This window comes from Oryza brachyantha, chromosome 10, assembly GCF_000231095.2.
Source record: "Oryza brachyantha chromosome 10, ObraRS2, whole genome shotgun sequence".
NCBI lineage: Eukaryota > Viridiplantae > Streptophyta > Magnoliopsida > Poales > Poaceae > Oryza > Oryza brachyantha.
Genome location: NC_023172.2, coordinates 12984869 through 13006871, shown reverse-complemented (window position 1 = coordinate 13006871; position 22003 = coordinate 12984869). Strand labels below are relative to the sequence as shown.

The following is a 22003-nucleotide window of genomic DNA, read 5'->3' as shown; positions in this document are numbered from 1 at the left end:
AAAGAAGAAGAAGAAAAGAAGCAACCATTATATTTCTATTCTGTGTATGTGGATGCTGGGCCGGGCCGGGCCGGGCTGGGCTGGGCCCTCAAACCTGACTTGACCGACCACACCACTTTTCTCCCTCTTTTAATTAGTTTGCAAAAACATCAAATTAATTTTTTTACACTCATTTAAAGTATTAAATATACTCTAATTGTAAAACAAATTTCAGATCCTGCCTGGAAACCACAAGATGAACTTTTTGAGTCTAATTAATCTGTCATTAGTACATGTCGGTTACTGTAGCACTTATGGCTAATCACATCCTAATTAGGCTTAAAAGATTCGTCTCACGATTTCCCGCATAACTGTGTAATTAGTTTTAATGTTCATGTATATTTAATGTATCATTTAGGTGTCCAAATATTTGATGTGATGTTTTTAAAAAAAGTTTTTAGGACTAAACAGTGCCTAACTTCAGGTGCAGATGGCTACCCTGTGCTAAAGCTGGCGTGCTCATTTGACTTGTGTTTATGTTTGTAGGTGTAAATTTTGATTTTAATCTTAAATTTATAGTTAATTTTAAGATTCGTTGATTTTAGATTTTTCATCAATTTATATTTTAGTATTTTTTAGACCACTGAGAATATGTATATAAATTTTATTTATAAATTATTATTCTTTTATAAATACGTTGTTTCGTTTTTTCAACGTAAAAACCAACGGATGACCCTGACACACAGAGTAATCAGAAGAAGATCATCTGTATGATCTCAATAAAAAAAGTCAAACGATCTCCCACTTCGAGTATCACTACTATACTACTACTTATGTATTATTGGTTTATAATAATTGTATTATATTTCCTCCGTATACAAATGTTTGACGTTAAGAGAGTAATAAGGAAGTATGTACTAGTGGTGCGTATCATTATGTTCTTTTTCCTTGATTATTCCTACATTTCTACCATCTTGCCATCATCTTATCTTTATAAAAAAGATTTTTAACTTTGTAGATGCTAATTTCATCATTTACACTAGCTATCAACTATATTTTATTAAATTTGCGTGAGAATTTTAGAATAGTTTCAAATTAGTTTACCAACTGCAATCGATGGCTCACCAAATAAGGGTGAGTTTTGAGAGCGAAGAAAAAAAAGGCAGAAGATCACAAAAATCAATGTATCTTATTAATAAATAATATGTTAAGCATATCTATTATAAACTGAAAATATAAATTAATATAACTTTTAAGCAGTTTGTATATAATTTATTTTTAGAAAATACTCTCTCCGTCCCGAAATAAACCAATCTTTCATATTTTTGATTATTTGTCTTATTTAAAAAAATTTACGATTAATATTTTTATTTTTATTGAATGATAAATCATGAATAGTATTTTACGTGTAACTAATTTTTTAAAATTTATTGAAAAATTTTCAAATAAGACGGAAGGTCAAACGCTGGACACAAAAAGTTGCCTTACTCCGTGACGAGGGAGTATATCGGTAAGGAGTTTAAAACACATGCTCAGAGGTAGTTTACTTAGGGGGTGTTTAGATTGAGAAAATTTTGGGAGAAGTGTCACGTCAAATGTTTGACCGGATGTCGAAAGAGGTTTTTGGACACGAATGAAAAAACAAATTTCACGGCTAGCCTAGAAACCACGAGATGAACCTTTTGAGCCTAATTAGTCCGTCATTAGCACATATTGGTTACTGTAGCACTTATGGCTAATCATGGACTAATTAGGCTCAAAAGATTCGTCTCAAGATTTCTTACATAACTGTGCAATTAGTTTTTTGGTTTATTTATGTTTAATGCTTTATTTAGGTGTCCAAAAATTTGATATGATGTTTTTGAAAAAAAAAATTAGGAACTAAGGTCTAAGGCCTTGTTTAGTTATAAAAAAATTTCCCAAAAACATCACATCGAATCTTTGGACACCTAAATGAAGCATTAAATATATATGAACATTAAAACCAATTACACAGTTACGGGAAAATCATAAGACGAATCTTTTGAGCCTAATTAGGATATGATTAGTCATAAGTGCTACAGTAACTAACATGTGCTAATGACGGGTTAATTAGACTCAAAAGATTCGTCTCGCGGTTTCCAGGCGGAATCTGAAATTTGTTTTTCCATTTGTGTCCGAAAACCCGTTGAGACGTCCGGTCAAACGTTCGGTTTGATGTGACTCCTTTGACAAATTTTTTTACCAACTAATCAACCCCTAAACAAGACCTTACTTCGAATGGCATACGGACGGTACCTTAATTCATCGATGAATTATTGCAGACGGTAGGTTGCAGTGGCACTATCTGATGCATCACATACACTGATACTACACGTCCTCCCTCCGTATCAGATTATATGCGATTTTGACTTCTTATTTATAATGTTTGACACTCGTCTTATTAAAAAAAATTAAAAACTTTATTTACTTTGTTTATTATTTTCTTTATTATTATAATTAGTTTAAATATTAATTATATTTTTTTATATTTACACTAAATTTTTAAATAAGACGAATGGTTAAAAATTATAAGTGAATAAGCAGAATCCTATATATATTATGGGACAAAACGAGGACTACACTTCATGAATATGAATGTAACTACAACAAATTTTTTGGTGAAGCTTTCTTCTAGGTTAGTATCATTACTCCTACAATGGTGACAACGATACTGTTGTTACTCATATAATGGTAATAACAGCTAAACACGTGATGAAAATATATTTAGGACATATAAAAGACTTTTATTAGCTGAGTCTCTTCCGTGTAACATGAGTAAATATAATAACACAGAGAAAACAGAGAGGAGGGAAGAGAAAAAGGGAAACAATTGAAGAACATTTTGTTTCGTGAGATAGATAAAAAAAAGGAAAGGCACGTGGCAAATTATTCCAGTGTATTGATTAAGAGATCGTATGTCCCTTTACATTTGTATATGTTTTCATAAGATAAGTTCTTCTTGTTTAACCATTTCTTTTATTTAAGAATTTATATAATTATTAATTATTTTGTTATGATATGATTTATTAGAGCAACCACACTGTTGACAAAAAGTAGCCCATAGTGAATTAAATATTATGTACCATGTGACTAGAACATTATGAAATTAGTCCGTAGTAAATAAATAACAAAAGCTAACCATACCACTATGGATAAATCATAAGACAAAAAAATATTATTTACACTGTCCTTCTAACACATCACGGTAAACATCTAGTGTGGACGGATTTTTTATTTCCCCTAGGACCACTCACATAGATATCCGGATTCAGTGATATTGTCCTGTGATATTTTCAGTGATATTCTGACATGTGGACTCTATATATGTCTGGACCTACGTGGGAACCACATGTCAGTGACATAATGTTACTGAAAATATCACGATGCAATATCACTGAATCTCGTCCCTCGTATAGACCGCTTGATCCGGATACATTGTGTCATAGTATTTAGCTATTGCCATCTGCAGTGGACGACTGGTCTGGGCTGATACACGGTTGTTGCCTTGTTGGTATAGAAAATTTAGCTTTGTCCAGCAACGACACGTCGTTCCTACCTAGCGAGCTGCCGCTTGTCCACGTCGGAGAGGAACGCCGAGAACGCCGCGCGCGACGAGCCACCGCCGTCGGCCCAGGCCGCCGCCGCGGCCGCCTTCTGCGCCGCGACCCGCGCCCTGAGCTCGCCGCCGGCCTCGGACTCCATCACCTGCCTCACCCTGCGCTCCACCTCCTCGGCAGCGACGAGGCCCCACTGCCACCCGGCCATCTCCACGGCGACGCCCATCTCCGCCTCCGCCACCATGAGGGCCTTGTTCATCCTCTGCTCCGCGTGGAGCGGCCAGCACAGCATGGGCACGCCCGCGGCGACGCCCTCCAGCACCGAGTTCCAGCCGCAGTGCGTCACGAACGCGGCGGTGGCGCGGTGGCGGAGCACCTCCACCTGCGGCGCCCACAGCTTCACGACGGCGCTGCGGCCGCTGGTTCGGTGCAGGAACCCCGCCGGGAGGAGCGCGTCGAGGTCCGGCTCGGCGCGGGGGTCGTATGGGTCGCCGCCGCCGACGACGGTGGAGACGGGGGCGCGCACCACCCACAGGAACCGGTGGCCGGACCTCTCCAGGCCGACGGCGATCTCCCTGAGCTGCTCCGCGGAGTGGTTGGCGGAGCCTGTGCTGCCGAAGCAGAGGAACACGACGCTGCGGTCGGGTTGGCCGTCGAGCCACGCGAGGCACTCGTGGCGCCTCTCGTCGTCCCTCTCGCCGGGCTTCTCGACCAGCGGCCCGACGCAGTAGAACGGCGGCGGCAACGCCGGGCCGCCGCCGCCGCCACCGCGCGAGCCTCTGAGCGCGCTCGCCACCCGCGGCTCCAGCGACTCGAACGTGTTCACCAGGATGCCGCTGCAGTACTGACTGTTCTTGCGGCCCAACGCCATGATTGCACTGTACACCTCGCTCTCCGGGTCCTCGAGCAGCTCGTCCCAGAGGTGAGACGCCGGCATGGAAGGGAGGCCAGGGAGCTCGAGAGGGGTGTCACCCAGCTCCCTGAAGCTCGGCCGACCCTCTCGACGGATCAACGAAAGCTGGAGGAAGATGGCGAAGGCACCTGCATTCCCCGGGTGGAAGACGTAGCCGGGGACGCCGAGCCCCTGGGCAACGTCGAGCGCGTCGACGGACAGCGAGTCCACGACGAGGGCGTGCACGTCCCGGAGAGGCATGGAGGCGAGGAAGCCGTGGAGGCACCGGTTGTGCCGCTTCACGAGGTCCAGGTACCCGAGGAGGGAGAAGTCGCCGCGGTCGGTGGTGGTGGCCGGCGGCGGCCGCCGGAGGCGCTCGACGCGTGGCCGTGGGAGCACGTGGAAGCGGATGGCGTGCTTCTTGGACGAGACGACGCGGTCGACGGTGGCCGTGAAGGCGACCTGCTGGTGCGCGGCCGGGTCGATGAGCGCGACGGCGACGGCGTAGCCGCGACCCAAGAGCTCGTCGGCGAGCTGCATCATGGGGAGGAAGTGGCTGACGGCGAGGCCGGGGTAGAGCACCATGGTCTTCTTCATCGTGATGAGTTCTCTCGGCGTGAAACACGAATGATGGCAGGTGAGATATATGTTGTTCAACTATTAAAAGCTGCCAATTATGAAATGGAGCCTTGTTAGGTGAGGTGGGCACTATGCAAGATGATACGGTCGGAATGAAAACGGTACGAAAATATCACAAACCGAACCGAACTGTTTTTTATATTTGATTCAATCGAATTCGTATTTTTGGACAAATTCGAAATATTAAAATTTAAAAACGGAACACAAAATTTAGAATGCGAAAACAGAACGAAAACGGTTTTACGCTTGTTCGACCGATTTCTATATTTCTATATTTTATTCGAAACATTCCGTATTTCTAAATTCGGTTAAAATCGAACTTGGCCCACTACCAATTCACAGTGAAAGCCCAAGCCCATTTAGAAGAAAACCCTAATTGCTGGAGGACCCAGAGTGGCGGCTGGCTGCTGCTACCTCATCCCGTCGTCGGCCGATACGGTACCCGAGAGAGACGAGAGTCACGGGAGAGACATCACCAGGCGGGCGGCTCATCTCCCCGCCGGCGTCGGTGCCGCCGCCTCCTTTCCCCGCCGGTGCAGCCGCCTCATCTCTTAGAGCATTCAATAGTATAGCCAACTACTACTCCAATTCAATCTAATAATCAATTCATACTATAGCTATCTACAAAACATATACTAACATGTACCACATGGCATACCCACACTGTGTCTTGAAGCCTGTGCTGTAGCTGGCTACAAATTTATAGCTAACTACTTTTCTCTCTCCTCGCTTATCTTCTTAGAATATATTTATAGCCTGCTATTGTATCTGTTTTTATTTGCCTTGCTCTTATGACTTAAGGAGTGCACGCAGTTGGTCTAAAAAAAGGAGTGCACACAGTTTCAGTCGCCTATCAACGGTCATAGTCAGGGCGGATCTACCAAAGAGCTGGCAGAGCTCTAACCCCCTACACGCTGGATTCCTATGGAAAATAGAGGAGAGGAGAGGGGGAGAAGAGGAAGCTGAAGGAGGAAGAACGTAATCAGCCCCTCCAACCTTCAGATCTTAAATCCACCACTGATCATAGTCATTGCTATAATAATGTTTTCAACAGTAAAAATATGATAATTTTTTTGTTACAGTGATATGAACAGCGCGAGCCACTCATCCGATCTCTATCCTGCGTGGGCGGGGCTTCCATGTTTCCTTGATGGTGTTCTCATGCATGTTCCCTCCACGTGTTAGCCATTCATTTTGATTACTTTAAAACTTTACCGTGTGGGCCTTTCTGTCCTATTCCTACCTTTCTTCCGGAAAACAAAACACAAATAGATTATGTTTCAGCTAACAAAAACTCAACCACACTCTCTCGCGTACTTAGAATGTTCACCGCCATCGTCGACTCTTTGGCCGGGTGCAGTTCAAATATGCATCCGTGTTCGAACCTCTGTCTCCTAATAACTTTATTTTTTAATTTCTGCTCTAACACTTTGAGCATGTCTTATTTGAAAATTTTATTAAAAATCTTTAAAAATTAGCCACACGTAAAACACTATTTATATTTTATCATCTAATAACAATAAAGAATTTTAAATAAAACGAAGAGTAAAAACATTATAGCTAAAAAATAGAAAATAAACTTATTTCGAGACAGAGATAGTAGTTTGCACGCAGGAACCCAAATAAAGAAGAGGGTATCGTGTGTGCATGCAACGCAAGTCGACCCAAATACGGAACGTGGTGCCTGTACATGTAAATCGCAAGCATCTCATATCCCATGAATTCAAATCTGATGTTGCGAACCACAACCAAGTAGTAAATCGCAAGCATATCATGCCATCTTGAAACCAAATTCGCCGCAATGCCGCCTGGTGCTCAAAAGCTTCAGGATACCATCATATTCGAAGCTTTCCAACTTCTTCCTTCGATTTTCAATTAAACCTAGCAGGCTTAAAGCACGACGCAAACGATCTTGTAGCATACTCGACTGGTTAATCTGCGTGACAGCAGCAGCAGCAGCAGCAGAACTCGACTGCATGTAGCGAAAGTTATATGCTGTCTCACACTCTCACCATTCAAAGTGCAATTCTGGCCTGCTCCTCCACACCATGTCTTTGAAACAGGAATAAAACAGGATCGCGTCATAAGATTTGCCGATATTCGCAAGCACTTTGTACTGCAAAATTTAATTTAATGATTCGGAGACCACCTTCGAAACTGGGAGAAGTTCTTAGGATCTGTTGTGTATTTGCATATTCTTAGAGATTTAAAACTCAATGCTGAAAAATAAACTTTGGTGTCCCCCCCCAACCCCCCCCCACACACAAAATCAATTTTAAATTTAAGGTTAAAAATTAAAATTTTGACATATAAGTATAAGCAAAAACGAAAAAACATGGATCGCAAGGAAATAAAGTGCTTGAGGGACAATGCCTAAGCATGAGCGGTATCGCTGAGAAAGCTAGTTTATAAATGTGTAATGAACCAGATGAGAAGGTCAAGAAGTGTACTAATGGAGGTGGTAACTTCCAGCCTTTTCATAGGGATGGAAATAGCCAAATAACAAATTAAAGTATCATACTCACAGTAACTGCCTCTATCAATTACATGTTTGATGAGCTTTCATCATTCAAAAGGTATTAATGTTGATATGGAAGAGTAAGTGCAGCATGAAAATTAAGGTTTTTGGATGGCTCATGCTCATTGATACACGGGATATGTTGGATAAGAAGAAGTGTATGCCACAGAGAAGTGATCTTATGACTTACATGTGCCTTATGTGACCAGAATTTGAGAGAAACTTATATGAATGTTAGAATAAGTTTAGCACTTAGCATGATTGCCCATACTTCACAAGTTAATTTAATGAATCGAGCAACTTCTAAATATATAGCAGTTCTTAGGATCTTATATATTTGTATTGTTAAATATAAAACCGGGGGGAGGGGGGGGGGGACTACAACATAGTTTGCAAATCTGGCTAACAATGGATGTCGTGTATTTCTCCTCCCTCTTCAGTCTGCAAAAAGGGGCAGCACTTACCACCTGCTACTCTGCTACCAGTCATACTGGAGGCTCAGAACATGAAGTACAATAAATTGTGGGCTAGAACGCATATACTTTTTCCCGCTCATCTTACTAATAACATATATGTGAGCAAGCCAACTAGCAGAACTAGCTAATGAGCACCTGCTGACACGATGCTTTTGTCAATTTTGCAACCAACTGAACAAGAAGATTCATACATGTCAACTTTTTTGTAAATATACTAAAAAACAATTATTTTGGATGATAGAAGTGATAACTTCCGACATTTGCACCAACTTACGATGTACAATACATAGCCAACTAAACAAATTAATGGGTCATATTTAAAGTACTCCCTGAATTTCATGTTATAAGTCATTTTGATTTGTCCAAAGTCAAATCTCTTCAAGTTTAATCAAGTTTATGGAAAAATATAGCAATATTTCCAACATAAAAAAATACAAGATAAAAACATAATTCAATGATGGATTTAATGAAACTAAATTGTTGTTGTAGATATTAGTATATTTTTCTATAAATCTAATCAAATTTGAGGAATTTAACTTAGTAAAACCCAAAATGATTTATAATATGAAATGGAGGAAGTTGCCATCATCAAATACATGTTTGGTACTCTTTCGTCATTTTTAATCGAACAAGAGGTGTTAATTTTCAGTCCACTCTTACATGTTACTTGCCTCTGTGATTGGGAGAATAAACTCAAATCTCTAAAATATTGGGTGCAGATTCAAATTGAATGACCATTTTCTGTAAAAATTTGCAGGCCCAGAAATGCACCATGCCATTATACTACACAAGCTCATTTATATTAAATATCAAAGTAATTTACTTAACTAGTATCGGTACCTGTAATAAGCTTTGCCTTGGGAACCTGTCTGTTCCTTGTCATAGGTTCCATATAAATTTTTAAAAAAACACCATCATTCTTTAATGCACTCCATATCCGTTTAGAATAAGACTGTCAGCTATCACCTTCCTCGCTTCAGAACATAATTTCTCAGCATCATTCCCTTCAATTGGATGGTGAATAATGACCTTTACTGAACCTGAATTAAGGATGCCTTCCATTCCAGAAGGCATCAGTTTCCCTGTCCCGAGAAGAGTAATAGGTATCACAGGAGCACCAGTCTTTGTAGCAACACTGAATGCACCCCTCTGGGGACAGTTATAACCATGTCAGTAACTGAAAATAAAAATCTGATTAGATGTAACCTAAGTTTGTTACCTAACCTTAAATACACCAAGCTTTCCATCTTTGCTTCTAGTCCCCTCCGGAAAGAAAAATACAGATGCTCCTTTTTTCACCAAATAAACGCACCGTTTAAGACAGTCCTGAATTTTAACAAGCCAATTGTTATGTTCATCATGGAGTACTACAATGTTGACAGACCACAAAATATACTGGAAGGCAATCAACATTAAACAAAATTCACTATGTAATTTCGTCGTGTGTATATGCAACAGAGTTCTTCATTTTAAATAATGTGCTATAGCTGTGCGAGCAGAACTATATGCAAGGCGACCACCAAAGAGGTTTTGGTGTCTCCCCCAAAATCATGTATGATTCACAAAATCTTGTTTATTTAGAAACTTCTGGAAATGTGTATGTCTCCTAAAGAAAGCAGGGATGAGGCTAAGGCCATACCAGTTGGCTCCTGCTGTCCATACGCCGCAAAGGAATTACGCCTAAGAGATACATTGCCCATCCAATAATTGGGAACATAAATATACTTGTCTTGCTTATAAACTTGAAACACCTTCCTAGAGTTAGAAGGGTATAGATATCCAAGAAACTCTGATGGTTCGCAACATAGACAGCAGGGCTACTATTTGGTGGCAGATTCTCAATTCCCTCAACTTCAAGCTTGTAGAACATGGAAATTGTCAGAGTTGCCCAAATCTTTGCAATGTAGTGCTGAGCTCTCCTCCGGTATCGGTCAAATAAGAGCACAAGTGGATGAACCACAACCATGGCTACAAACAAAAAGATTGCTGCTACTGCAGTCACTGCGTAGAAGCAAACCCCTCTGACCCTTGAAAACAAATCATGGTCTGGAATCAAATAAATAAATAAAAGTAAGCACCAAGAAATGCAAATCTAGAATTTGGCATGAATCCCATGAGCTTGTCTATTGACCCTGGTTTTATAAACATCTACACATTACATGTAAACTATATTTTACACATTGCATCATACACTACAGTAAGCAATGCCCACTGCTGTTCAAATTTCATGAAACATGAAAGGTGGTATTAGCTGAGACAAGTTATGTAAGTTTTATGCTAAACATTGTAGCTATACTTTTCAGGTAGGTGGAGCCAACCGTTAACAGCCAACAATATTCCATGGTGGTTAACAAGAAGGAATGGAAGAATACTAAACTCCTAGCTTGTGGTCCAGAATGAAATAATGTGCTTGCAAAAATTAAATTTGGTTTCCACGTCTTCGGTTAAAAATAGTGACTGCGATTGCAGGTTCAAACGAATGTTATCCCCTCCATAATTCCACATTTTGCCAAACTAATGCCAAAGCCGTCTGAATGTAATGTCCAAGCTGTACGCCTACGAGGCAATGGCGCAGCGCTGCGCAGAAGGACGAGTAATGGCAACACATTTTGCGAGAGAGAGAGAGGACGAGGAGGAGACTGGAAACCTGACAGCGCGTGCGGCGAATCCCGCGCGGCAGCCGCGCCACCAGCGGCTAAGTCCGATCTCACCACCGTATCCCTCCGCCGCCACGCCGCGGCCACAACCTGCGGACCCGGGCGGCGGAACGCCGCCGATAGCCCGCGATGCGGCCGGCACTCCACGCCGCGGCCACCGCCCGCCACCGCTGCGGGGAAACACAAAAAAGGCACAAAAACCAGCACACGTGGGTAAGAGGAGATCGGCACCCGAGAGAAGGCGGGAGCAGAGGCCCGGTACCGTGCGGCTGCGGCGACGAGGAGGCGGCGGTGGTGCCGACGTGGAGGCGCGGGGCGAGCGCCGGCCGCGGCCGCAGGAGCTGGCCCCCCATGGGCTCCCCCTCTCGACGGCGCCTCGGAGCGCGCACGTGGAGCACGTGGCGGAGGCGGAGGCGGAGGCGGCGGCCGGCTGCCGCTTGGATCAGCGGAGGATGGATGGATGGATTGGGTAAAGCGGGTTGGCGATGGCGATGGCGAGCAGCCGGCGCGGAGGTGGAGGCTGCTTCGGATTGGAGCGGATAAATTCGTTGCAAACGAAGCCGCGGTGGCGCGGTGAAACTAATTTGTGGGGAAATTTACGAATGATTCAAAACTAATCTATTGGCAAAATTATATACGTGTTCTTACGGGTTTAAAAATAAAATACGATTAAAAATAAAATACGATCAAAAAAATTAAAATCAACACCAAATTTATGTTTTAGAAGCCAAACTTTAGCTTTGACTGCAAATACGAGTGCAGACTGTAGGATGAAGAATCCGGGGAAAAAAAATTCTACAGAACCGCATCAAGTTTGATAAAAAATGACTGCGTCGACGAAGATATTTCCAATATTTTCGTCTAATAAACTTGACCTGATGGAGTAGCGCGTCTGCACAAATAATAATTCAACAACTTATCTTTGTTACTGAGTGACTCCCACGTTTTCTTAATAAAAAGTTATATTACACAGAAATAAATCACAACGTTGATGTGCTTCTTGCCTATAATCATATATCCATATTTTATAATCAATATATATCTATATTAGCTTACCTAGTATTACCACCGCCGCAAAAAAATATAAGAGATTTGGTTATGCATTTGTATAACCAAAATCTCTTATATTTTATAAGATGGAAGTAGTATAAATTAATTATATTTTGGAAATTTTGTAATCAAAGTCGAGGTTTTCAATATCCAGAGTACAGTAACATAAGAGCATGGAAACCATGCCAAATTCAAATAAATTATATTTTTTATTTTTTTTATAAATTATCTAGTTTTTCACGTTACATGAGATGATGCAGTAAATTCAGTAATTGAACTGCTAGTCTGCTATGCAACAGAGTCAGGCACTAGCAGCAACACAACCACCAAACACTGTTAAATGTTGCATTGCTAACATGTGATTTATTCTAAGCTTCATCAGATAAGGCATGTGAGGTCACAGGTACAAACTGTATGGACGTCTCTGAATAACTGAAACACACACACACTACACTGAACATTCATCCCCTATGCTGTTATACTACTTTACATTCAATTAAAAAGTAGGGCTACTCCCATGCTAAGAAACATGGCTAGAAGAGAGAAAAAAATACACAAAACAGGAGCAAAAACAACAGGAGAAAACATTGAAAAAGAAAAGAATGAAACCATTGTTAGCACCCAAGTCCACTGCAGGTCAGCCTCCTCAGTCCATCTGCAGAGCCCCAGGCCAAGACAAACACTTGTGTGTATGCTTTTGCTGCAAAGAGGTTAGTTAATCTGTACAGGGCTCCTCTTCACTCTTCTATGACAGTTTGCAAATTTCGATAACTTCTGTGACAGCTGAATGCGTTTCCTCTGTAATCATATTGAGCTGCAGATGGAACGCCTGAAAGAGAACATGATGGGTTAATAAAGCTAAGCGCTAGGAATGCACCCCATCATTGTGGACACAACATTCTCAAAGTCTCAAATCCTAAATCGAAGTACAGAAAGCAGTGTACCCAGAGTGCTAAGCCAAGAGGGTAAGTGGTTAGATACTTAGAATCTCTCTCTTTACCACTAAATGTTGCAAGATTAATTATGTAGCCAATGTGTTGGCTTGGTTTGGTGCTACACTTTAACTGGGAGTTGCCCATCGATAGATTGACTCGGTGCCAGATTGTGTATCATCTCAAGGGTGGGGACTCAGGTGTTACACAAAGTTAAGTTTCATTAGTACCGTTGCGACAGACAGACAGGATGGTGCTTGCATGGTAAAATGGTAGGTCGTACAAATGGGGTTAACAGCAGACAATCTTACAGTGGGAACATACTGCCATTTTAAAGGTTAAAAGCCCTGTCCAGAATGTTTTCTCCAGTGAAGAAAACATCTTGTTACTGTTCAAACTTGAAACAAGTTGAATAATCAAAATATCCTGGTTTTTCCATTAAATTTTGCAAACAAGCTTCCTGGATGAGGAATAAAAAGGATTGTGGCGACACCCCACATGGCCACACCTCAGATGATAAATTAATGATTTCCAACATGGAGCAAATTCAAATATCACAAGGATTCAAGATTTCTAGAGACATACCACAAATTTCTCTAGCGCAGGCACAAGGATTTTTAAGCTGTTATTTGGAAGGCAGCTGGAAACAGCTCCTCGAACCTTCATGCTGTTACAGTGAGCAGACAGTATAAGTTGAATGCCATCGCTCTGACATTATGCAAGTAGTTAGGCATTAACAAAACAATCCAACAACTACAGATTGCAAACCTTTCTGTTGAAAGAAATGCAAGCAGAAGGGCCGCATAGGCCTCTACAATCATCATTTCAGCTTCCTGTGCTCCTTGCATCAAAGACTCTTCATCATCCTGTTGTTTACAAGCAACAGGAAAACAAATGGTCCATAGAACGTCATAATGTATGCACTGTGAGGTAAACAGTACCGTATAATATTATAAATTGTACTGACCAAGAACTAATAAATGCTAGAGTTCCCAGTGTTTTTAATTTAACAAAAGAAACAAAACTCAAGCTTCTGGTAATCCAAAATTGTCTGTTAATCATGTTCTATATATGTTGATCAAATTTGCAGGTTTGTGGTATTGAAATGTCGCAATAAGATGCCCTCTCACTTATTACCCAATGTCAACAGAAGGGGAAACCAATTTACTTCATACTAATTGGAAGATTGGTGCACTAAAATATTGTTTGAAATATAATCTCAGTGATTTTGGTCTAACTAGAGTACCAAGACTAGATTAAAATAGCAAATGTGTATACTTTAAAATAAGATCAGCTATTATGTTGACCTCTGCTGAAGGGCAAAACAAAATAGTGCTTTTTGAAACAAAGAGCAGGTAATAAATGCCTAGTTTTATCATGTTTTAGGCCACGTTCGCCGACCCTCGTTTTCCACGTGTACGCTTACCGAACTGCTAAACGGTGTATTTTTTGCAAAAATTTTCTATAGCAAAGTTGTTTTAAAAAATCATATGAATATTTTTTATATTTTTTTAATAATTAATAATTAATTAATTATGTACTAATCTATTACTATGTTTTCCGCGCCAGGTAAGTTAACTTACCTCTACCCCTCCCGAACGCGGCCTTAATCTACAAAAGAAACTTGAAGAGTAGAATTACCGGCGATATAGTTCCAGAAGCTTCACTGGCACCTTGACTTGCTAAGAATACGGAACAGAGGAGTGGTATGACATCCCTCTGTGTCTCTTTACTCTCTGGATTCTGAGATAGATCAACAGGAACACGGGCAGATGAAAGTCTTACCCTGTAGATAGGTTATAAAGTATAGTCATTTAAAAGAACATGAACAATAATTGGATGTGACAGTGTTTCTGAATTCTGACCCCCAACAAACTGACAACAGTAACACTGATATGAATTGAGCAAATGGAAGGAAGCATGTGAGGGGCTTACCTATTAAGACTATCTTTCTCTACAAGGTTGACAAGCAAGCCCAATATGGCAACAAGAAAATCAAGCTCATGTTCTCGCAATTGCTTAATTTTGACCTGGTGTGCCTTGCTGCTTTGAGAAGATGATATGCCATGATCAAGATTGGCATCTCGGCCAGATGCTCTATCTCTTGTGTGATAGTTGTTGTCCACAAAGAAACAAAAGGAGGGGAAATGCTTAATGATCAAGGAGGCCATGGTATTAAGTCCACCAGATGACGCAATCAGTTCGCAACCAGATGGGTTGTCATTTGCTAAGTTCATAAGAACCTGCCAGAAAGAAACAGAATTAGACATGTGCCAATATGGTCAGAAGATAAAAGTGCGACTAAGATTAGACCATGCAAAGAATTGTTGCATTTTCTCTAAAGTGATAAGGCAAAATTTACAATACTTGGCCTAACCATTTACAGATATCCTATCAAGGAGCGGGATAGCAAAGAAACAATATCAGTTATTTGGAATGTCTGACAAAACAACAAGAATGACTGAATGAGACAACTTAAGGGCATGTAAAGTAAACCTTAGGTACATAGTCAGAACAAGCATGAGTCCCGTTGAAACAATTAAGTTATCCTTAAAAATCTTTTGAAAGTAGCTTATTTTTACACACCAAATTTAGGCCTAAACATTATGTTCAAAGGGACTTCCTGAAAGCCTAAAACTATTGATAAGTTTATATAAAATTTTAAGCTGAACAATGTAAGAAGTGACAAGAAATATAAGAAGGAAACTCATTTAATACTTTAATTACCTTAACTGATGCCAAGAGGCAGTCTTCCAAAAGACTGGATTCATCTTTAGAACTAAAAAGAGATGTTGTACCCGACTGATTAATATCCTCTGGTTGGTCTGATTCATGACTATCAACTAGCACTCCATTTCCTGATTTTTCTATATGTCTCTGAGGTGACTTCTTTTTTGGACCAAACAGTTCCCAATTTGAAGGCTCCTGATCAATATCATCAAATGCAAAAGGGTCATCACCCCCATCATTGTCACTGTTTACATTTTCAGATAGACGGCGTCTTTTTGCCATTTCTCTGGAGTTACCATCAGAACTGTGTGCTCTTATTGAAATCCACCCACTTGAGCCTCTGATTGGATTTGAATTACCACGGTCCTTTTTGACATTCAACTTCAAACCACTACCATTGCTATGCCTCTTGCCTAACGAACCACTTGATGTCCCATTGCTTGATATAGATGGAGAACTGAATGCCTTCTGTGACACACCAGTATCACTACCAGAAGATATAGTAATATGAGAAACTTCTGATTTGGAAGATAAGCAACTATGGTGTGTCTGGTTGGGCAAAAGGCTCTTTTTCTTTGAGTTGTTGCGCTTTCCATCATTAAATGAAGTCCCTCCCTTGGCATCTGCTGCATAAGAGAGTTGCAAAAATGTGGCTACATTTAACTTATATGATGAACAAAGAATTTAAGCCTTTTATATTACTGTACAAAAGGAACAGCATAGTAGTATTTACTTTTGAAAACATGCATGAGACCCTAACTGCCTTCAAATTTAAAATGTTCAAAATATTAGGCCACATTTAATGAATATTTGGTGTCAGACAAGTTCAAATTCTATCGTGTGGTGTACTATAGGTGAGACTCGAGTGGCAACCAAACTATATTGAGACAGTGCAGAAAAGCTAGCAAAATCAACTGATCATACAGAGTAGGTGTTTGTTATTACCAGAGCAACTCTCTTGAGAGACTTTAGACGATTTTGGATATGTAGAGCTGGAAACACCGGAAGAATTCTGAAGTATCGAAAGAGCTGCAGCAAAAGAAAATAGGCATCAGACCTGCAACTTAACATATTGGATGTTCAGTACATTTTATTGTGTTAGAAAGCATATTGTATTATTAAGAAAAGAATACCTGATAATGATTCAATAGTACTGATAATGACACCAACAAAAGAAAGCGCGCATTTCGGGCTGAATTTTCTACTCATATTGAGCAAATGGGTCTGCAAGGAGAAAAATGAGTTCAAGAGTTCAAACTGCTTTTTCAGGGGAAAATTAGTGCTTAGCAAAAATGCAAGGTCACACTATTAGTGCACAGAAAAAATGAGAGGAAAAGATGGTATAGAGAAAGGAAAGGGAGCAAAAATTGAACAGGTAACATATGAACAATACCTTGTTATCATCACTTAGAAATGTGGCATTTTCCAATATTTTCAAACATTTCAAGAGGAGTGCAGCACTTTGCAAAGATGGTCCTTCCTTCAAGTCCAAAGCTGAAGTGGAAGTATCCTTTATGAGGTTCTGATACACAAGGTTAGCCACCAGAAGCGTATTAGAAAATAATATGTTTATTCAGTTTAGCAGCATAATATGATTGCACTATCAGTTTGGGAAAAAAAACACTACAAAGATAGGAACACCAGGCGTTTAAATAACATGCCTGCATTCCAAAGTTGCTTGGATGTGCAAGAAGAGCAATTGTACTCGAAATGTAACATTCAACTGAATTATGTCCACTTGGTGTAGATATGTCAAGTGTTATCATCTTGGGGGCATATAATCATTAGATGTTTCAAGTTCAAACATATTGCTTGATTGTATCTCTAAACAGTAGTATTATGGTTGGGACACTAACACCACAAGCAGAATGAGCAATTTGTGCAGCGGCCAATTTTCCATGTGCTGATGAAAATGTTTATTTTATTTGCTTGTAGCTTCAAGCACATTAAAGGTAAAATTGTTAAGACCTACAGAACTTGTACTATCCATTAGAATGGACAATGTAAAGTACACGGTATTAACAAGATCTCACCTCCAATGTTGAATGACAATTCACCATAACATCAAAAATACTGTCAAGACCACCCAATTCCCTTAGAGTTTCTTTAAAATTTCCTCCAATTCTGGTCACTGTGTCAGAAGTCTCTGAAAAAATCCAAATATTTGATAAGGGGCATAGCAGTATCAAAATAGCTGAAGTACTTCTACCGCAGATTAATTCAACTGTGCAACATAGATGTACTCTAAACAAGTCATAAGTCAAAACCAGGTGAAGGGCCAAGCAAAACCACATGAGAAGTCCTAAATAGGTGCCACATAACTTATGATGACTGTCTGTTTGGCTACGACGATCATGAATGGAAACCATAAACAAGAACTTTATTAAAACTTACCCTCCACTGAAACAGCAGACAAGCATGCCTTTTCCATTGTCAACAAAGCAAGCCACTTTGGACACAGTTCAGGCCTTGTTGTTTTCTTGTCATCCTTGCCGAGTGACTTGATCTCTTGACAGCTTAAGAGAATGTCTTCAACTTTTAAGAGGATTTCCTCTGAAATGCAGTCAGAATCCTTATTTGATCCATTAAGCATTTGAACTTTACTGATTCCAAGAAGTTTGGAACCTATTGACGGTGCTTTAGCATCGACAGCATTCACTGGAGGGTTTAATAATTTAAGAAGAAAATGTACACAAGATTCTGAGTCCAACAAATGATTTTCTTGAACCTGAACACAATGGATATATTAGAGAAGGACAAGTGAAGCTACAACATCAAACAAAATGTTGAAATAAAAGCATGAGCTTTCTAAATAATTTTCTTTGTAATCACATATCAAAATATTCGTGGGGAACTAGTGAATGCTTTTATAATTGTACTGTGGAAATAAATAACTTTGTCATGATGTGTTTATCTTTATGATCGGATATAGAAGAAAACAATCAATGTGCATTAAAAATGAAAGCAGCATGCACAGAAGCATGAGGACTGGATTAAGAGGTACTCACATCACTTGCCAAAACGAATAGAAGAGCAGCTGCACCAATAGTGCAGGGAGGATCATCAATATTCAAAACCAAAATCGCATCAATAATTTGTTGTACCAATCTACAGGATACAAGAAAAGAGGACACTTGTGAGTAACAAAACAAAAGGCAATGCATAATAATTTCATCCACAGAATATATGTTTGTTGAATGGTGAGATTTTGTCGACATTGTGGCATTGTTTTTGGTTTACAGGACATCAAGTGCACAGCTAAGGATCTGCTTGGCACAATTATGATATAAACCAATTTTAAACTTTTAAGAATATTTTTATAGAATTTTTATTTGTCTTCTTAGCAATTATGAAAAGAGATCCAGGCACCAAAAGTGACAAAAAAACACCTAAAACTAATCCTAAGATCAAAATCTAAATTCAAAAATCATATTTGGATTATAATCCAATGGAGTGACAAGAAGAGCCTAGGTACCAAGTAGAAACCATCCTCAAAGTTCCAAAATGACCGGTCTTTTGGCCCAGGAGAAATATTAGTATTATGCTAGAATTCAATGTTATCTAAAGAGATGTCTGCATTGACACCTAAGCAATCTTAATTCAGTTAAGAAAGATGTAATTATAGAATCTAGGCATTCATTATCAGTCGTTATGCTCCCATCGTCTATAAAGAGACCAACAAGCTAGAAATGCTCAAAGAAACTTAAGATCACACTTCCTAAACCCAGTTGCCAACACGTGGTGCGCAACTGAGTAAGGTGGTGGTACTGTGGTAGTAAGTTAGCAATGGCAAACTCCTAACTCTACACCACCACAGTGATAATCCTGACCAAGCAAGCAAAATAGAGACAAACAAACATAGACGAGCTGCAAACCATAATATGCCAGTTCTTGTGCCTAAAACGAAGGCGATAGATATCAATTGCAACACCAACCTCGGTGTTCAAAGGTCCAATGCCCTAAAGGCGGTTCCTTTCCCACAGGAATGCCTATTGCTGAACCCTAATCGCGCTGAAACAAAAACGAGAAGTCCAATTTCATAGCCCTAACAAGAATTTTCTGACCAAGGTTGCCCCCGAAGCAACAGCAAGAACCCGAATTGGTACTCTTTACAGCCACGAACAAGAAAAGGAGGGTTCTTTGGTGTACCAACCCCTGGGCCCGGAGGACGCGGCGGCGTGGCGCGGAGGCGCAGATCCCGAGCAGCGCGAGGAAGCTCGCCCGGCGCACCCGCTTGGGCGCGGTGGCGCGCAGCCCGTCGAGCGCGAAGTTCACCTCGTCGACGCTCTCCATCATCTCCCCGTACTCCTCCGCCTCCATGAGCGAGGTGGCCGCCACCGCGGGGGGCTCCGCGCACTCCCCGCCCCTCCCCCGCCGCCTCCTCCCCTCTACCCGGGGCGGCCGCGGCGGGTCCTCGTCGAAGTCCCACATCGACGACGACTCCTGCGACGGCGGCGGCGGAGGCTGCGACGACCCCAGCTCCACGAGGTCGTCGTCGTCCTCCCCGTCGAAATCGAACGCGTCCTGCGACGACGAGAACCCTCCTCCTCCTCCTCCTCCCCCTCCCCCTCCCCCGTCGGAGAAGGAGCGGGATCTGCGGCCGTACGTGCGCACGATCATCGCGCCTCGCCTCAGCTGCTGCTGCTCCTCCGCCCCCGAGCCGCGCCGCCGCGCATAGGAGAGAGGAGAGAGAGAGAGAGGGGGGGCCGTGTGGGTGACGTCGCTGGGGTTGGGTTTCGGATTTGGATTTCGAATTTTCGCTGCTCCCCTTCGCTTTTTGCGGCTGATCCGGATTTGGGGAAGGAATCGATCGAGGCGAAGGATTTGGGGGAAATCGGAGGAGGAAACTGGGAATGGGACACGACGAGAACGAGACGAGGTGGCTCGGCTTATCGGCTCGGCTCGTGGCTTGTCTGTTTTGGCGGCTTGTGCCCGAGCCGAGCCGAGCCAAGAAAGGGGGAGGGACCCACCCGCACAGGAAGGCGGTGCGGTGAGGTGGGGCGCTCCGTAGCCGTTGGATTTTCTTGGGGTTGATCTTGGCATGTGATGATGGGAGGTAGTTGAGCCTTAGGAAAGTCGTGACTGCTATGCTTATATTATCAGCGGAAATATAAATTTTAAAATTTTAGTTTAGTGTTAATTTTAGGGTTGTTTTATCGGTTTATTTTCAATATTATTTTTAGATTGTTAAATATATATATATAAGTTTTATATTAAATTATTTGTAATTGTTTGTAAGGTGTTTTACTTATTTTAAGTGAAAAGACGATGTTTTATTAGTACCTCGTATGCTTGTGTTCCGATCTTTTTTTACCCCGACACCGTCATACTAGATATGTTGTTCCACTCCATGTTTGGCGATGGTCAAACAATCATGTTTCTTCGCCCCTTGTTAACATCTAACCTCGCATGAGAACAGAACCATGTGTTACCGTCTTTCCATGTGCCTGGCTTGGTGAACGAGAGGCTCTTTTCATGTACCTAGCTTGGTGAATGAGAGGCACACATACGATACGACCGGTTTGATCCATTGCTTACCGATGTATGCACTTAATAGAATTTTAGGGAAATTGTGAAAACCACCCCAAATTGCACTCTTAGTTTTATTTCTTTTCATATAAGTTGATTTGACATAAATACTTCGTTCCTAATCCACTTTGGCTGGATATTACCCCTATCATTGCTACGCAAGTATGTTAGTGAGCTTTTTTTTCCGTACGCTCTAGGTGGTTGTGTATCTTATGTTCAACGTGGTTATAAAACTTATTACATTAGTCGATCTTGTCAAAATAGCTTGTGTCCCTGCTGATGCAGCATACTAGAGATGGATGTGGTTGCGGGGTGTGCTGGGATGCTCTCACGGTGATGTCTGGATGCACTCAAGCTCTGTCCACTCTGTTGCACACTCATCAGGCTTGTGTTCGATGCTAGCGCTCGATGGCATTGTCTATTAGCACACTCGACACCATCCTACACAAGCTTCTGTGAGTTCAATTGGGTTTCTTTGAAAACTATCTCAAACCATATATGAGCAGGCCTAACCACAAGAATACGTGCACAATGAAGATAAGGGATCATCTCAAACTAACAGTGACATTTGATAGGTTTTACCATCTTCACTATATTTTTACGATGCCATGACATTGAGTTACGCGCGTGCTTACCAGTTTTCAAACCTCGATGGCACACGTGCTCACTCCTCTTCTCAATACAATGGGAAAAAGTTTCTGTAGTTGTCGGGGAGGGCGGAGGGTTGGCGGAGAAGGGTGGTTGTCGGCGAGGGCAACGGGTCAGGTCGACAGGAGAGTGGCTATCGGCGAGGGCGGCGGGTCGATGGCGAAGGGCAACGGCTGATGAAAGGAGGTGAGCTAGCGGGGGACGGTGGGGTGGTAGGCAGGCAGCTAGGGTTCCTTTTTGCCTCGCTTTGCCTTGTTGTTCACTTCGCTACGGCTAGCCCTTGTAATGGGCTACTCTGTTTTTCTTTTTTTTTTAATATTTTAGGGCCCCGTGGAGATTCCCGTGGGTCAAAATTATCCTCTAGCCCTGGCCAAA

At 41.5% G+C, this 22003-nt stretch overlaps 3 protein-coding genes across 4 annotated transcripts; all 3 read right to left on the bottom strand.

Moving 5' to 3' along the window:
* Positions 1–3115: 3115 nt before the first annotated feature.
* LOC102704184 (UDP-glycosyltransferase 13-like) lies at positions 3116–8992 on the bottom strand. Its single transcript, XM_006662413.3, has 2 exons — positions 8923–8992; positions 3116–5116 (listed from the first exon to the last, which is right to left on the bottom strand). The coding sequence occupies exon 2, from the start codon at positions 5044–5046 to the stop codon at positions 3553–3555; it is 1494 nt and encodes a 497-aa protein (XP_006662476.2). The 5' UTR covers positions 5047–5116; positions 8923–8992; the 3' UTR covers positions 3116–3552.
* LOC102711463 (1-acyl-sn-glycerol-3-phosphate acyltransferase BAT2, chloroplastic) lies at positions 8923–11175 on the bottom strand. Its single transcript, XM_040528083.1, has 5 exons — positions 11002–11175; positions 10730–10909; positions 9722–10128; positions 9307–9408; positions 8923–9231 (listed from the first exon to the last, which is right to left on the bottom strand). The coding sequence occupies exons 1-5, from the start codon at positions 11090–11092 to the stop codon at positions 9004–9006; spliced, it is 1008 nt and encodes a 335-aa protein (XP_040384017.1). The 5' UTR covers positions 11093–11175; the 3' UTR covers positions 8923–9003.
* A 962-nt stretch (positions 11176–12137) lies between these two features.
* On the bottom strand, positions 12138–20346 carry LOC102711185 (wings apart-like protein 2). 2 transcript variants are annotated; one of them, XM_006661843.3, is made up of 13 exons: positions 19605–20346; positions 18460–18559; positions 17846–18179; positions 17485–17597; positions 16845–16973; positions 16585–16675; positions 16397–16480; positions 15449–16074; positions 14657–14964; positions 14363–14507; positions 13490–13587; positions 13307–13388; positions 12138–12618 (listed from the first exon to the last, which is right to left on the bottom strand). In XM_006661843.3, exons 1-13 carry the CDS (start codon positions 20069–20071, stop codon positions 12535–12537), a joined length of 2661 nt encoding a protein of 886 aa, XP_006661906.2. In that variant the 5' UTR covers positions 20072–20346; the 3' UTR covers positions 12138–12534. The 2 variants fall into 2 exon arrangements, with proteins under 2 accessions (XP_006661906.2, XP_040384054.1); XM_040528120.1 differs by having other exon boundaries at positions 15449–16077; positions 19605–20260.
* Positions 20347–22003: the final 1657 nt, after the last annotated feature.

What these genes read in the sequence shown, in the direction of transcription:
- LOC102704184 (XM_006662413.3), bottom strand. Translation starts at nt 5,046, where the DNA reads ATGAAGAAGACCATGGTGCTCTACCCCGGCCTCGCCGTCAGCCACTTC.
- LOC102711463 (XM_040528083.1), bottom strand. Translation starts at nt 11,092, where the DNA reads ATGGGGGGCCAGCTCCTGCGGCCGCGGCCGGCGCTCGCCCCGCGCCTC. An exon ending in CTCGTCGCCGCAGCCGCACG is followed by an intron (nt 10,910 to 11,001) that starts GTACCGGGCCTC and finishes GTTTCCCCGCAG; the next exon opens with CGGTGGCGGGCGGTGGCCGC. An exon ending in GAAAGCTTGGTGTATTTAAG is followed by an intron (nt 9,232 to 9,306) that starts GTTAGGTAACAA and finishes AACTGTCCCCAG; the next exon opens with AGGGGTGCATTCAGTGTTGC.
- LOC102711185 (XM_040528120.1), bottom strand. Translation starts at nt 20,071, where the DNA reads ATGATCGTGCGCACGTACGGCCGCAGATCCCGCTCCTTCTCCGACGGG. An exon ending in CGCGTCCTCCGGGCCCAGGG is followed by an intron (nt 18,560 to 19,604) that starts GTTGGTACACCA and finishes TGTATCCTGTAG; the next exon opens with ATTGGTACAACAAATTATTG. An exon ending in ATTGTCATTCAACATTGGAG is followed by an intron (nt 16,974 to 17,484) that starts GTGAGATCTTGT and finishes CTTGTGTATCAG; the next exon opens with AACCTCATAAAGGATACTTC.